This window comes from Vigna radiata, chromosome 10, assembly GCF_000741045.1.
Source record: "Vigna radiata var. radiata cultivar VC1973A chromosome 10, Vradiata_ver6, whole genome shotgun sequence".
NCBI classification, from domain to species: Eukaryota; Viridiplantae; Streptophyta; class Magnoliopsida; order Fabales; family Fabaceae; genus Vigna; species Vigna radiata.
In genome coordinates, this window is record NC_028360.1 from 10,391,974 (window position 1) to 10,408,546 (window position 16,573).

The 16,573-nt window shown below is 31.8% G+C and overlaps 2 protein-coding genes across 5 annotated transcripts; one reads left to right on the forward strand and one right to left on the reverse strand.

Annotated features, from left to right (window-relative positions):
* Positions 1-10,423: 10,423 nt before the first annotated feature.
* LOC106774798 (reticulon-like protein B6) lies at positions 10,424-12,064 on the forward strand. Its single transcript, XM_014661834.2, has 5 exons — positions 10,424-10,583; positions 10,789-10,969; positions 11,124-11,268; positions 11,353-11,422; positions 11,533-12,064. The coding sequence occupies exons 1-5, from the start codon at positions 10,424-10,426 to the stop codon at positions 11,694-11,696; spliced, it is 720 nt and encodes a 239-aa protein (XP_014517320.1). The 3' UTR covers positions 11,697-12,064.
* Positions 12,065-12,146: 82 nt separating this feature from the next.
* LOC106775053 lies at positions 12,147-15,903 on the reverse strand. Of its 4 annotated transcripts, XR_002669825.1 has the most exons (5): positions 15,443-15,902; positions 14,836-15,068; positions 14,137-14,317; positions 13,088-13,197; positions 12,147-12,366 (listed from the first exon to the last, which is right to left on the reverse strand). XR_002669825.1 is itself a non-coding variant. In XM_022786668.1 (4 exons), exons 1-4 carry the CDS (start codon positions 15,722-15,724, stop codon positions 12,361-12,363), a joined length of 702 nt encoding a protein of 233 aa, XP_022642389.1. In that variant the 5' UTR covers positions 15,725-15,903; the 3' UTR covers positions 12,147-12,360. The 4 variants fall into 4 exon arrangements, 3 of the variants coding, with proteins under 3 accessions (XP_022642389.1, XP_022642388.1, XP_014517575.1); XM_022786668.1 differs by lacking the exon at positions 13,088-13,197 and having other exon boundaries at positions 15,443-15,903; XM_022786667.1 differs by lacking the exon at positions 12,147-12,366 and having other exon boundaries at positions 12,706-13,197.
* Between the last annotated feature and the right edge of the window lie 670 nt (positions 15,904-16,573).

Genomic DNA, 16,573 nt, shown 5'->3' on the forward strand with positions numbered 1-16,573 from the left:
AAAAAAAACGAAACAAAAATCATAACTAAATTATAGTAGAACTAACTTTAAAAATAATTGGTATGATACTGTTAGAATCAAATTCATGCTTCCAACAACATATCACTACAAAATTTGTCATTCATTCACATCACACAATAAAAATAAGAAATAAAACTAGCTCCCCTTACCTTTAGTGTAGGCAACCAAGCTTAAGAAGGCTAGAGATGTCCTGCGTCCTATGGAAACCCTTACGGTACCTATAGATCATCAATTTGATGATAGAATACAATTTTTAGAACCTAATAGAAGCTAAAAAAATTTGAGAAACGTGAAATGGGTCACATGCACCCAGATTTTGTTTCATATGATTAAAACCCTAGGTGAAAAGAAAGAAAGGGGTTTTTTTTTTCTTACCAATTGGGAAAACGAAAATTCAATCGGTAGAAAGGTTGCTCTTGAAACCTTGATCAGCTAGGTATCTTCTGTTCAACAAGCAAAGGATCAAGAATCTGAGTTTGAGATGGAAGGAGTGGTAAAGCATAGAAGAAAAGAGAGAGTGTTTGAAAGAAAAGAGGGAACTGTTCTTCAGAAACACAAATTAAATGTGGGTTTTAGAAGGTTAAGTATTTTTACTTTACTAATATTATTCAACCTATCCTATGCTGCCACATGTGCACACTATTTGTTATATTTTTATTTATTAGTTTTATTATTATTTATTTTATTATATTTTTTTTTTTAGGCCTTACAATTTTTGGAGGTGCAGGATGAAAGCTTGGAGGTGGAGGATGAAACACCCCTTCTTAAAATAGAGCTTTTTCAATAATGGGTTAGGACTGGCCTTGGAACCATGGGTTAAATTGACACTTCTACTTCTTAGGTTGAAGGGTCCTTGTTATCTACTATCTACTATGGTTTGTACTGTATGGACCATGTCTCGTTTCGTTGTCTTCAATGCTCTTTTTATATAGATTCTGCCTCTCACCTTTACAAAATCTCCATTACCCTTCAGCATGATGGTTTCGTTGTGGATGTGGATATGTGTAAGTATTATAAAGCATATTTAATCTAATTTTATTAACACTGTTATTATGTTTTTTATTTTAGGTTTAATCATGTTTATACTTTTCGTGATTTTTCTTAAATAGATTTTTTATTTTATTTATTTTATCTCAATTAAGTTTTTATTTTTGAAAAATTAAAATAATTAAGTTATTGTTTTTAGTTTCGCACTAACATGTTAAAGAAGTGTCATGTGTTAGCTTCTGATATTTTTAAAATTTTTTATTATTTTTTAAATATTTTTAATTTTTTTTTGATTTTTTTTAAAATAAAAAATTTATCACTACATCTCATTTTATTAGTCTCAATTTAATTTTTATATTTTTATTTAGTCCTTATATTTTTATTTTTTTGTCAATTTAGTTATAATTTTTTTAAAATTAAACAATTTTATTATTTCACAAATTCAAACAAAATTTAATTTGTATATAAATATATAATAATATGTTTTTGAAAAAAAATAATATTTTAACAATATTAAGGTTATTTATATTTATATTTAGTTAATTATATAAATGTTAATTATGTTTTAAAATATACTTATAAGAGTTCAAGAAAGAAACAATGAACAAATTAATGATGTAAAATTTCACTTTTTTTTAAAATAAAAAATTGGAAAAAATTATGTGAAAATCATAATTAATGCTAAATTTGTAAAGAAATAACTAAGGAAATGATAAAATAGTCATAATGCGACTCCAACCATAGTTTACTCTACTACATATTATTCTAATTGGATTTTAATTAGGAAATTTGAATACTATTCTATAAATATTTTTGACTGGTTATCTTTTTACATTGTTGATATATGAAATATAGTTTTACCTTAAAAATTAAGTCAAGATTAAATTAAATATAGTTTTTTATTTGAAAGGGTTTCATGAAAGCTGAACCACAAAATAATTTTAGAAGATTTAACTAAATCTATTTGTGTTAAGTAAATTTTTAGTGATGATGTATTATAATCTTGTGAACTAACTTTTATATTATAATGGTGATTTAACCCGTGTTTCAAAACCCTATAAACATTTATAATTCTAAGTTTATTGTTTAACTCCATAAACATTTCATGAAATATTGAGAAAATACTAAGACTATTTCTACATATATTACATTATGTTAACATTTATAATTTGTTGATTCATATTATTTGAGTTAAATTATTTTTAATTTTGTAAAAAAATTTAAAATAAGTTTTTTTTTATTTGTCTCAATTTAGTTTTTATTTTGAAAAATTTAATGTAATTAACTTATCAATTTAAATTTGTGTTTTAATTATTATCGAGTTGTCCATTAACTTTTATGTTTTAAATATTATTTATTTATTTTTTTCAATTTAATTTGAATCTTATTTAAAAATTCATAAATATTTATTTTAAAATATTCATAAGTATTGAATGGATACCCGTAAGTTGAAAAAAAATTACAGGTTTTTTTATCAAAACAATTAACAAATACTATATTTTCATGTAGATAAGGTAACCATAAATACCTCCGTCCATTATCATCTCTAATTCCAATCATGTAAATTAAGGAATACTAGAGGAAGTTACTAGTAGATATATTAAATGATATGGCTTGAGTCTTTTCACTCTTCAACAAAGTTACTGTTACTGTTCTACCAATGAAGTGATTTTTACCAACGAAGGGATTTCTAAGTATTACTACTTCTTTTGGTATAGATTGTTTCAAAATCTCCATAACCCTTTTGCATGATTGGTTTCCCTGTGGATGTATAAGTATTATACACCATATTTAATCTAATTTTAGTATCACTATATCATTTATTTTGTTCATAATTTTATTTGTTTGTTATTTGTTTAGAAACTAAGTGATTAAAATCAAGAAAATATAAATATTAGACTGTTATTTTTTGAAGAATTATTTTTTAAATTATTTATATTTAGATATATATTTTAGGTTAAATATATGTTTTAGTCCTTATATTTGTACCTCATTCTCAATTAGGTCCTCATGTTTTTTTTTTGTCCCAATTGCATCCTAATATTTGTAAATTTGAGGCAATAAAGCCCTCTCCGTTAACTAGCCACTGAAGCCGTTGGCATTGTGCTGATCTGTAACGGATATTTATTGTTTAATTTTAAATGAGTCCATTACGTGGCATTTTTTATTTAAAAAAATGATTTAAGTGACACGTGACACGTATATTTGTATCATATTTGTATAAAGTGTTTTTAGTTAAGTTGGGGATTAGGGATTTCACTGTGAGCTAGGGATTTGCTATTCGAAAGAGCGAAAATTAGGGATTGGTGTTCGAAATAAGAAGAAGTAGACGAAGACTATCATCACGTGGAGTACTTTGCACGAGGTTGAAAATTTACGTCAGTTAAGGTTAGTTCCATTTGTTCTGAGTTAGGGATTTTGATTTTGTTAGTGTATGTTTATAACATGTATGACCTATGTTCTTACTCTGTTGTTCTGTGAATGGGATCCTAGTTTGGTATGTTATTATATGATGGTCCCAAATTTTGCATGTTGAAATGTGTACTATACTACGGACATTGTGGTCCAAGAAAAAGAATTTCATTTATGAAATAGTATAGAAAAGTTGTTTGTCTCACTGTTTCCCACTCTGTCTCACTATTTCCCTACTGGGGATCTTAGTTTATTCCATTGTCCCCTTTATGTGTAACTGTTTACTAATTAGGGATTGTGATAATAAATTATTTCCCCCATTACGTACAAGTGTTTAAATCTTGTGCTTCATAGGTAAAATACCATGGCTGATGACCGTATTAAGGTTTTGGTCCACCATAGTGGCCATTTTGTTACACTAGATAATGGAAATTTATTATTTGATGGAGAGATAACAGAGTGGTCAGTCGATCCAGACCTTTGGAGCTATTTTGGAATATTAGCTTCAATTAAAGTCTTAGGTCACGTGGACATAAAAGAACTTTGGTACAGTTTAGGAGGTGCTTCAGTAGTGCCAGATAGGTTAGAATTATTGATTGATGATAGGGGTGTCGTGCATATGCTGAATATTGCAAGGTTAAATGATGTAGTTCATTTGTACGTGGTTCATAAGACCATGGAACCAGACATAATAGAAATGATTGATTGGGTTGATGGTGAGGTTGAGGCTGAAGTTGGAACTTAAATGAAAGAGGTTGAGGCTGAAGTTGGAACTTAAATGAAAGAGGTTGAGGCTGATTGTGATGGTGATGAAGTTGGTAAGGGTGATTGTGATGGTGATGAAGTTAGTATGGCTGATGTTGATGCTAATGAAGTTGGTAAAGGGTTGGATGAGGGTGATGTTGAGGCTGAACTTGGAACCCAATTGGAGGAGGTTGAGGGTGAGGTTCAAGTTGGTAGAGAAATGGAGGAGTCTGAGTGTGAGGTTCAAGCTGAAGTTGGAACAGAAAGGGAGGAGGTTCATAGTGATGTTCAAGTTGGTAGAGAAATGGAGGAGACTGAGGGTGAGGTACAGGCTCATGGTGATGGTGAACAAGCACAAACACAACTTCCACAACTCTGGTTCCCACCACTCTTCCTCACGAGCACGAACAAGTACAAACTATGGAAGGATTTGTTAGGGTTCAATTAAATAAGGGCTTAGCCGCAAACAACTTTGGAGGATTTTAGCTTTCCACGTGGAAATTTTATTACACAAAAAAAAAACCATTAAACTTTACATAATGCCACAAATATAAAATTATTCACAGCTCAGCATAGTGCCAATGGCGTCAGTGACTGGTTAACGGAGAGGGCTTTATTGTCTCAAATTTACAAATATTAAGATGCAATTGGGACAAAAAAAACATGAGGACTTAATTGAGAATGGAGTACAAATATGAGGACTAAAACATATATTTAACCTATATTTTAAGTATTATTAATTTAAATTTATGTTTTAATTTTTATATAGTTGGTCATTGACTTCTATTATATATCTTTTAAACATTATTTATTTTTATTTTTTGTAATTAATTTGAATTTCATTTAAAAATTCATAATTTTTTTAAAAAAATAATATTTGTCGGTATCAAAAAGTATTCAAAAGTTGAATAAATTTACAATTTCTTTATGTAATTATCCAATAAATAATGAGACGAATAACAAATATGATGTTGTTTTAGTGTCTATATAACGTTATAACAATTATATGATAAGTATTACATTTTAATAATATTTAATTTCTTATCATAATAAACATTCCTTTCAATTATATCTAAACATTACCTAAAACAATTCCTTAAACCCGTAAGCACCAATTTAACTATTATAATACATTTTAATATTTAAAAATCTACATATAAATATATTTTAATATATGCTACAATATATAAAGTTTTCTTTGAATTATTAAACTTTTCATTTTCACAACACATCTATATATTAAACTTTAAATTATTTATTTAAATATAATGATAATTATAATAATTAAAGAACAAGTGTCCGGCGGTGCATGCCACGGGTTTTACACTACATTTTTAAATACAAAAAATTCTTTTTAACCATTCTTTTTTAAAATAATTTTTTGACAATACTTATATAATAGTTTATGATTGGTTTGTTTTAAATAATTTTTTAAATATAAATATAAATAAATCAATAAAATAATAACACGTATTCTGTTGTAAAAAAACTATTAAAAAAGAGTTGATAGAGTATCTTTATCCTTTTAAATATCCACGTTTGTCGGTCTGTAGTTACGTATATAGACGCATGTCTTATATCAAACCGCTTTTTATTCTGTGTGTCATGGTATCATTCCTTCGTATCAAACCTCAACACCATCAGAGCTTGGATGTGACTTGAGTATGCAGTGAAGAGAAGGTGTTCTCTAACCATGCGACTTCAATTTGATTCTCGGTTTTTTATGTCTATTGTGTTTCTTTCTTTTTTGGGTTGTTTATGTTATTTGTACATTTCCTTTGTTGACAATCCGAAGAAGCTTCGTTCAAAGTTAATGAACCAAGGTATCAATGGTCATCCTCCAACTATTCTGCTTGAAAATATTTTGGAGTAAAAAAGGCCATAGTTTCGTTCCGATTTGTCAATTCGTCATATTTTCTAAAGACGGGAGGGAGGTGTTGACTTTTTGAACATTGATGCTTCCATGACTATCACAGTGAATATAATGCTCTCAACATGAGTTAGAATTCGCTAGTTAATTTAACTTACCATTAGGTTTGAAAAAATGAAACTTTTTTATACAAACTAATTTTCAATCCAAGTCACTTAAAACTTAGCTTACCCGAGTTAAACTCGTGTGAGTTGGATTGACTCACCAACCTACCTAATTTAATTTAATTATTTATTATTTTATGTTTTGATATTATTAGTTAATATTTTTTTATTGTATTATAAATAAGAATAAAGAAAAAGATGTTTCAAGAGAACAAAATATTATCAATTTATCCATTCAAGATTCCAATATTGTAAATGGATAAATGATACAAAAATTATCAATATTATAAACTTATTTATTCGTTTTTGGGGTTTTCTCTTGCATTACATTTGAGTTGTATGTTAATTTTTTTTCTTGAATTGTCTTTGAAGTTTAACATCATTTTAGATTGAAATTATTTAAATTTAAATTACAAAAAAAATGTAATTAAATGAGCTAGTGAGTCAACCCATTTAACCCACCAACCCGTGGTGGGCCGGGTCGGGTTCGAATTATTTTGGCTCGCTAATAAATGAATTGGGTTGGGTTGGCTCACTAAGTGGCCAACCCGTGGTGAGCTGGGCCGGATTAGATAGGGTGACCCGTTTTGACAACACTAACGGTGAAGGACAATAGACTCCCTACCTTTATCGTTTAAACCGAGGGGGTTATTCTGGTGGCAGCGATGCTCACCTCCTCGCTGGTCCTTGGTCCCTCAGTTTGAACATTCTCCTTATAGGGTGTGGGAATTATCAACATAGAGTGTTAGGCCGATTGTTCTTGCCCACTGCAGCATGTTCAACCCTTAGTATTGTTATCTCGACCTCATGTCTTCTTTGCATCTCTTACACTTGTCTTTGTAACTCTCCAATCAACTTCGTTGGATCTTGCTAATCGTCCATGTTTCTTGTGGTCACCATTGGGTGTCCTCGAGCCTTAGATAGATGTAAAAAATGTTTCTGTTTAAGGGGTCGAGGTTAAGTTTACTTCACTCCACACTAGTTGTCATTCAGTTAAACTGAGATGCTATATGCAGAAAACACTATGATGCTAAAGTCAACGTATATTTGATAACGTTAGTATTAAATATGAAATCAATTTAACTCACTGTCTGAATACCATAAACCTATATTTATAAATTTTAGAATTGACTTCTGATTAGTACTAGTATAATTAAGACCCAAACGGTAATGATTTAGCTTAAGGTTAATGTAATTACTTTCAGTAATAACTCAACTTTTTAGTCCGACCAATCGGTTTATCTATCGACTCATATAAAATCATAGATTGATTAACCGCCTAATTCTTTGATTGACCGAACATTCATACTATACAACTTTTTTTAAAAAAATAGAAAGAATAGTTTTGAAATTTGGAGATGCAAGAAGTAACGTTGAGAGATACAGGCCCTAGATGCAAACGAGCGCCAACCTGGGCACAGTCATAAATATTGAACGAAAATTGCAACTAATTTGATTTTAATGGTATACATGTAGCTAATGTTAGCACCAATAGGTGTTTGTGAAAATGCAGATGTGATGAGAGAGTATAGTAGAAAGTGTGATGCAAGAAGAGAGAAAAACGAGAGTCATTCTCATTATAAGAAAAGTAGGGTATATATGTATACCAGATACAAAAGTGGTGGGTTGTCATTTAACAGTTAAAGTCGTTACATTTTAGTTTTATTCACAACACACCCCTCTAAAACTAAACTCTCGAGGTTTAACTCCAAGCTTTGCAAGATTGATCGTTCATCACATCAGACTGCCTCCCTTTACTTTTGTCAAATCTATAGTTGGCTCTAGTGCCATTACAATATTGTTCTTCCTTTAGCATATCCAGTTTCTCCTTGTTGAGGTGCATGTGAGGTAAATCTTTCTCCACAACTAAGGAATATTGACCTTCTGTGAATCTCTGGGATTGTTTTTTATGCTTATGATATTTCAGTTGAGCACCACAATTCTCACCATTAGAGCTGTTACCGCTCTTACTTTCACTCTTTGAATCAGTATGACTGGTCGATTCCCTTTTTGAACTTCGATTTGGTTTTTTGTCTTGTTTCCTTCGTCTCTTCTTTCAATGTTTGTCTCTCCTTTTACCATGCCTATGCTCATCTTTCTTAGATCTCCTTTTCTTCTTCGACCTATCATCCATAGTATCAGTCGCCGCTAGACATTGAACGACAGTGGTATTCAAATTTACCTTAAAGTCATGTTCCTGGCAAGAGGAGCCTTGAGCATCAATCGTTGCCTTTCGTCAAAAACCTCTATGAGATTCTGATGCATCGACATGGTGTAGCCTTTCTCCAGAAGCTGTCTGAGACTCAATAAGTTGCTCCTCACTGTTGGAACATACAACACATAATCCATATATGCAACTCCGCCATTTTTGTACGCGATTAGGATTCTGCCAATTCCTTCCGCTATAATTGTGCTATCATCTGCGAATCTCACACTGCTTCTCACTTTCTGATTAAGATTCACCAACCACTCTCTCCTTCTTGTCATGTGGTTAGAACACCCCGTATCCAAGTACCAAGATTACTCATCTTCTGCATGGTTCATATCACTGGAAAGCAACACGGGTTGATAACGGTTGATTTAACGTGTTTGTGTATGTATATTTTGTGAACAAATCAACTCCTTCATAGCTTTTACCTTTTTTTTATTCTCAAGTTTAGTGTGTTTTCTAGTTTTCTTGTGTTTTATTTAGTATATGCTTATTTTTACCGCTAATCTCTTTGTTGTGTGCAATAAATGAATAGGAAACCATTCTAGTGGAGGAAAACACGCAAGAACTCAAGGGAACATGTTTTGGGACAATAAAAGATCAATTTGAAACAAATACCCATGTTGGATGCCTTTAGAGTAAGCAGATCTGCAGAGAAAGAAAAAGAGGTAGTGCAGAAAAATCAGGCCCGGGCCCCAGAAGGGTGGTTTTGGAGGGTTTGGACAATTTAGGTAAGTCTAATGTAACTTGTTAGGATCATAAGAGGGGTCTAAAACATGTTAAAAACAGTAGAATGGAGTTTGGGTGTTTAGGTTGTTCAATTAGGTGTTTTAGAGGGTAATTGAAGTTCTAATCAATTTAAAATCATCATAGAAATGTTACAAATCATCTAAACACCCTAGATGATGTTATATTGTATGTACACGTTATATTGTATGCTTTTTATATAATTAGATCACCCTTGCTTGTTTGTGTTTTGTGTCTTGCTTGTGCGGTGTTTTCCTTATACAATGATCATCCACTTAGATGTGAGGAGAGATAGATGAGGTCCCTTTGGAGCATGCCTTGGGGGAGATGATAATGCTGCTGCATAGTTCCTTAGGACTCCTTAGTTGACTTAGTATTATTTTGAAAGTGTAGTTAGGATTTTATATCCAACTCTTTATACTTTAAAAGACTATAGTACTTGAAGTTTTAAATTCTTAGCTTTTGAAAGATGACTGTAAAATTTTAATATTCTATTACATGTCTTAACTACTTTATTATATTATACTTGATGACGTCTTATTATTATATATCCTTGTTATATAATTGGTTTTATTATTATAAATCATTGCTATATAATTGAGATGTCACAATATTTATTTACTTCAACTAAATAAAAAAATTATATTAAAATATTTATTATTATAAATTCTAAATATACGAAATGAATTATCTTCCGTAATATATAGATAAAAAAACTAGAAACAAAATGTAACTATTTCATTATAGATAAATACCATAAAAAAATAAGTTAATTTGAAAAAAGAAAAAATATATATAAATAAAAACAAAAAGGAAAATAATATTCATTTAAACTCTGATCTATCATGAGGATATTAAGAGATGGATTACGGTATATATAGGTTCTCTGAGATTTGTAACAATGCAGAGGTAGAAAACAGAGTTTCTCCAAAATGAATCCACATATGAAAAGAAGAAATCTCGAAAAGGATAAACTCTCCACTGTTTATTGATTCATGATAGTAAGAAATTGTATATTTCATCTTACAGACTTGGAATTTCTGCGTATCACCTTGCAAATTATTGTGCATTTGTCATAATTTGAATCAACCTTTTTCATTTGTTCATGCAATGAACATATTTGTAACATTGATTAATTAATATTTTGTTAATGCATGTCATTGTTTTTTTTTGGGAAATGTCATTCTTTACAGGTTACACTGTATATAAGAACATTAAGAAAGGATCCAACATATTTAAGTATAAATAATACCACAACCAAAAGAAGTCATGGATGTTGCAGACTCGGATTTCCTCAGTAACAAAGAATTCGATGATGAAGACTCTGAATTTGAGACTGATTTGGAGAGATATTTTGTGTTCTCCACTGCCAAGAACAGATTCTTTGGCAGGAAAATACCTCTTCGTGTTACCCTAGGCTCTGGACTGAGTATGCTCCTCTGGCTTTTTTTACATCATTTCTTCATACATGACATAATTTGCAAATTTCATTCGTGTTGCAAAAATCACATTGAATCTGTTAACATAGTTTGAGGGTGTGAATTAGAAATTACTGTATCATTTTACACAACAGTTTGCAAAACTGTTCAGGTTATGGTAGAATTTATTGTAAACCTTGGTTTCTTTTTTTTTAGTCGCTGATCTTATACTCTGGAGGAACAAGAAGATCTCATTAAGCGTTCTTGTTGGTGTAACTTTCATATGGTTGCTTTTTAAAAGGATGAATTACACCGTGATTAGTTTCATTTGTGACTCTCTCATACTTCTAATGGCAATGTTATTCCTACGGAGCCTTTTAACATCCTTCATTCGCATGTGAGTTTAATTCACTCTATCAAGAACTGGTGGTATGAGAATTTGTTTCCCCCTATCTCTTCACATTGTGTTGCCTGCTTACTTTCATTGTCTGCACATTTATTTAGATTATTGTTTTACACCAAGGAATGATGCTATCTTCCTGTTGATACAGATTACCACCACTTGAATTATCATCATTCCTCTTACCCAAAGGACTGTTTGTCAGTACAGCTATTTCGGTGACACGTATACTTAATAATCTACTCATAACATTTGGTGTCATAGCTTCCGGACAAGATTTGAAGAAATTTCTCTTGGTGCTTCTCAGCATGTTCCTAACCTTGCTTACTCATCTTGTAAAAGTGGTATTGGGTTTTATCTGACAAGAAAGTGATCTGCAGGTCACAGGGACATTAGGAGCTATCTCATTTCTTGACTATCGGTACCCTGCTGCAACTCTAATCTACATAGGTTAGCTACCAAATTCATGCATATATTTGTCACAGCAATGAAACATTGAGTGATTCTACTTAAGTTCAAGTTAGTACTAATCTGCTTTCTCCTTTGCTTTGATGGTGCAGCATCCGTGATATTGCTGATAGTTCCAGTGGTATATGAAAAACATGGGGATATTATTGACATCCTTGCTGAGAGGGTCCTGTTTGAGTTGAATAATCTATATGAAAATTTGATGATGAAGATTTTCGGGAAATCGCAATCCTCGCAAGAGTACATTCAGGATTAGAAGTAATGAAATTCCTTTTCATGCCATGGCATTGATTAACTATGTACAAACTTGTGGTTAACACGTATTATGTGATTAACAGAAATATAATGGGGGGAATATAATTTGATTATTGATCTTTAGAAATCCATTATTATTGCTACCAAAAAAACTTGTGCAGGGTTAACCATTTAGTGTGCAAGAACCATTTTCCATACTCGATTGCTATTGGTTACTGATACAGGCTTTCGTAACCATGTGCATCATCATAGTATATTTTCTTTTGGTGTACTATTTGATCGCCCTTGGCCTCTTGCATTCAGAATAGGTCCAATTTAGTGTCAGTCATTTGCTTGGCGTTTGCTTTGTTTCAAAATTCATTGGAAACTTTGTAGTCCTGGGTTTCAAATGTTTCAATAGAAACTAAAAAAAAAAAAAACATAAATAGAAAACAAAAGCGACTGTAGAAAGTTTTTACAACCTGTTCTGTCGTCTTTTAAGAAACCAAATCTAAATGAATCATTTAGTTTGCTTCACAAATAATGATATCATGTATTAATACCAATATATATACCAAAAAGTTTTACATATTAAATATTTGATATACTTTTTCTGTTTTTGATGGAAGGCAGGATAATGAGCATTTGACTATCATCCAGGGAACAGTTGTTCTTGTTGGCAAGTGTCATACCTAGGAAAGCCAATATTTGTGAGTATAAAGAAACATCATTCAGAAGAAGAATCTAGTCTTACATTCAGGAAGGTAACAGCAATGTCTAGTAGACCATAACAGAGGCAGTTTGCAGTTGATGTCTGGCAGACTCATGGAAGGAATGAATCAAGGGAACGGTTTTACAACCTTCAAGAAATGCATAAAGTGTTCCACTTACGTGAACTAGAAAGAAACCTAGTGGTCCTTCTTTCTTTGAAGCATAACTTCATTGTACTAAAGAAATATATCTGACCAATTTTATTCTGTAATAAAATGGCATCTTCAGTAGGCAAAGGGTAGGTCTAGACATATAAGACATGAAAAGTAATACCAATTTCCACAGTGTTGAATTTACTTGTGGACATGTTCAACAACTTCATATATAATAAAATTTGCAGACCTCAGTATGAAATCAAAGTGGATCTTGTAAGAATAAAAATAGGAGCATCCCCTGAGAAACTACCTTAAGTCATCTAATGATAACCTGTCTTTTATGCTGAGTATTACAGTATTTTATTATGCTGTTTCACATAAGGAGACATGATTAAGAAGCTATGGAAGTTGGATACAATTACTGGAGGATAGAGCAAATTAGCAGTTGGATATAGATGGATCTCTAAGCAAAGACAACGGGCAAAAGTAAAGGCTAAAAAAGGTTTTCCTTAGTCCTCTCATCACATTTGCAATTTGCAACACTTGCCTCTATGTTTTCTTAGACTCCAACATTTGAGATGAGGACATCCAACCCAAAATAAAGCCTGCATGCCACACTGTGCCCCAAAAGGTTTCTTGACCTTATGGCAATCAAACCTGTATTCATCACAAAGGGTGCAAAAATGCAGAACATGGCTTATGACAAGTCTCTGTAGCAAGGAGGACAAGCTTCAAAACTATATCCTTAGAATATCTCTGATACGGAAGTCTTAAGAAAGGTTTTATTAAGACCCAAATCTTATGAGAAACTCCTACTAAAGTAAACTGATGTAACATAGTGAGAGTCTTAAAATTAATAGTTCGGTCTTAACAACACAAAAACAATATTTCAAGAATTAAATTAATTTTTAAGTCATAAAAAATTGAAGTGCAATACAAAATTATAAAAGTGTGGGTTCTTATAAAATCTAGCCATTACAGCAAAACTCGTAAAAATACAATGAGTTGCTTAAAAGTGATGTGGCATGGTGGGACTTATTTAAAGTACAATAAAACCTTAGTTTTCTTAGCACACCCTTGTATTTTAGATATAGGATAATTCAGGTTCATTATTTTAAGGGGCAGTGGATGGTGATTGGACAAGGCTCTGAATGTTTTAAGGAAGCCTTAACATACCAATGGACAAAGAAAGTATAAAGTGAGTACATTTGAGGTATGTTCATTTGAGGAATTGTTATTTCAAGCCTCACAAGCAAGCTTTAAATAATGTAAAATTGGGAGCCTTAGAAGTCAGTCTATTCAAAAGATAAAAAAATATATATTAGTTGCACGCCATCACATACATTTCTAGAAACAGAGAACATCAATCTCATAACAATATACATAACTCATTTGATAGACATAAAATGCAATTCCTACAACTTAGATCCTAAGGGCAACACTTCAACTACTACCTCCCAAAAATACAAAACTGAATGCAAATTTAGCCCTCTTTAACTACCATCCAGCTGCACTTGAACAGAAATCATTAGAGAAAAAGATTTAAGACTATCAAGCACTGAAACAGCGTTGACAAGGATTGTCTTAAGGTTTCACCTCGTTCTGAACAGGGGGCAAGAAGGGTTCCCACCATCCAGATTCATATTTGGGATAGGGTGCCACCCATTTCTCAGGCTTCTCAAACTTCAAATCAGTAGGATTAAAAGCTAATGCTTCTTCTAGGCTCTCAGCTTCAAAACTGTCAGATAAAACTCGGTCCAGTCTCAACTTCATGAACCTGCCAAAAGTCCAAAACATACATAGGGTCAGAATTACAAAGTGGCTGAAGCATTATAAACTGGCATTTGATACTATCTTGATGATTTTCATTGCAGCAATTTTGTTGATCAAACACTGCTTCTTTCTTATACCATTGTTTCATGTTATATCATTTGAAACGGTGAGCAGAACACAAACACTAAAAGTAAAGGGAGGAAAATATACAGAAACCCTTTTACAACATTTAACAACTGGCAGCTTTAAGATTGTGAAATAAAGAAAAAAGCAAAATGATCAATTCTTGTTTGAGAAGTGAGAATCACCATGATGCAAGCATATAAAATAGCATCTATTTTCCCACATAGGCTTAGATTAGTTTGTCAATCATAGGTGGCTAGGGATTTGTCTACATAGAATGGCTTCCAATCCAATCCACTGTATGAAAACATTCAGAGACACACATATTTTCATTTATACTCCGTAGCTTAAAGCACTTGTAGAATCAATCACTGAAAAATGAAGAGTTGGTGTTCTTACTTGATCCAGGTACCATTGGTTGACACAAGAGCAACAGCAGGTCTCTTTAACCTCTTGGTAATGTTAGGGAATTTATCCAAGAACTTAGGCTCAATGACAAGCCAGAAATCCTGTTCTTGATTACGCTCCCCAAAGAGACGGATCCGCTCAAACAATTGCTCCTGGAAATGCTCCTCCTCATCCAACATAAATTTTGCATTTGCAACAACAAAATAATACTTGTTTGCTTCATTCTGCAAAAGACAAGCCAAAAAAGAAAAAAAAAATTAAATAAATCAAATGTTCATTGTAATGCTCTGGCAGTGTAAAACAATGTTAATCAAATCACCCTACATGTCACTTTTTAAGGTAGTTGTGGTCAAATTTAACAAATTGATCATTTGAGATTAGATGAGAATGCATTGCATATTCTCTTATAAAGTAATTATCATCAAAACCGATTAAAAAACTACACTATTAAGCGTTTCTCCGGTTACAAGGATAACACCCCTCAGCAGAGAACAACTCAGGATAACATAACAAAGGAAAAACATCAAAACTGAAAAAAAAAAAAACCAAAATTGAGCACAAATTCAATGTGGGGTTGGAGTGGGAGAGAAGAACAGACCTTGGTGGGAGGATCAGAAGAGTTGAGCTGGTCAGAATCAACAGATGCAACAGCTGTGGTGAAGGGGCGTGAAGATGCTGATTCCTTGAAGGAAGAGAGAAAAGTGAAGCTTTTGTTGGTGGGAGACACCAAACTCATGGCAGAGGAATGAGTCCTGTTGGAAACACTGTGCCTTCTGTGTCCATTGACTGAGGCAAGAGTGGTGGCATGGTGTTGTTGAGCATGGTTCTGAGCCACCATTGCGGTTGATGAGCCCAAAGTAAGAGTGGCCATACCAAGCATCGTGGTCTTGTTCCCTCAACACTCTTCTTCCAAACTTTTCCTTTTTCTCAGAATCTCTTAAGTTGGGAGAAGATAGAAAGAGAGAGTAAGTTTGTGCTGAGGGCTTAGAAGAAGAAATGAAGGCTGCAAATGGCGCATCGACCGTGGCCAATGGGACAAGTTAGGAGATATCAACGACAACCTTATCTAGTTATCTAAATCTACCTATGTTACTTCCCTTCCTAGTTACTTTCCTAAGTATTTAATTACCTAAGTTTCCATATAATTATATTATTATAATAAAAAATTAAAACAATTATTTTTGGTACATAACAATTAAAACAATTATAATATTAATCTTCTTAAAGTTTCATGTTCTTATCTAATTCATTATTTTGTATGTCTTACTTTTTATTTTGATCAATTGAATTTTAGATATAACAGATTCATTTAAAATGTTATTTATAATCGGTTTTATTCACTAAAAGTAAAAGAAAAAATATGCATACGAATCGTGTTTTCAAAATTTAATATTTTTACATTTGATATAGTAATACGGCATAAACTTTTAGTTAAAAATGACAGAAAAACACAAAAGTTGAACTAAAAAACCACGTTATTTAAAATAATATTTACATAATTTATAAGAAATAAAACTACTACAGTATATTTAAACTAATTAAAGAAATCATTCCATTAATAAATATGTATTCATCAATTGAGCTATTCACAATAACGAATTTATTTTAACACTTGAAATTACCATATAAAACACCATTACCTAAACATAAATTAATTAGGATCTTCTTACATAAGTGTGTTAGCTAGGTGAAAAAAAAAATACTCATTCGGTTTCAAAATATCTATTAG

Coding starts and splice junctions, on each gene's coding strand:
- LOC106775053 (XM_014662089.2), bottom strand. CDS start 15,724: ATGCTTGGTATGGCCACTCTTACTTTGGGCTCATCAACCGCAATGGTG. Junction 15,069..15,442: donor CTTCTGATCCTCCCACCAAG/GTCTGTTCTTCT, acceptor TGTCTTTTGCAG/AATGAAGCAAACAAGTATTA. Junction 14,318..14,835: donor ACCAATGGTACCTGGATCAA/GTAAGAACACCA, acceptor GACTTTTGGCAG/GTTCATGAAGTTGAGACTGG.
- LOC106774798 (XM_014661834.2), top strand. CDS start 10,424: ATGGATGTTGCAGACTCGGATTTCCTCAGTAACAAAGAATTCGATGAT. Junction 10,584..10,788: donor TACCCTAGGCTCTGGACTGA/GTATGCTCCTCT, acceptor CTTTTTTTTTAG/TCGCTGATCTTATACTCTGG. Junction 10,970..11,123: donor TTAACATCCTTCATTCGCAT/GTGAGTTTAATT, acceptor CTGTTGATACAG/ATTACCACCACTTGAATTAT.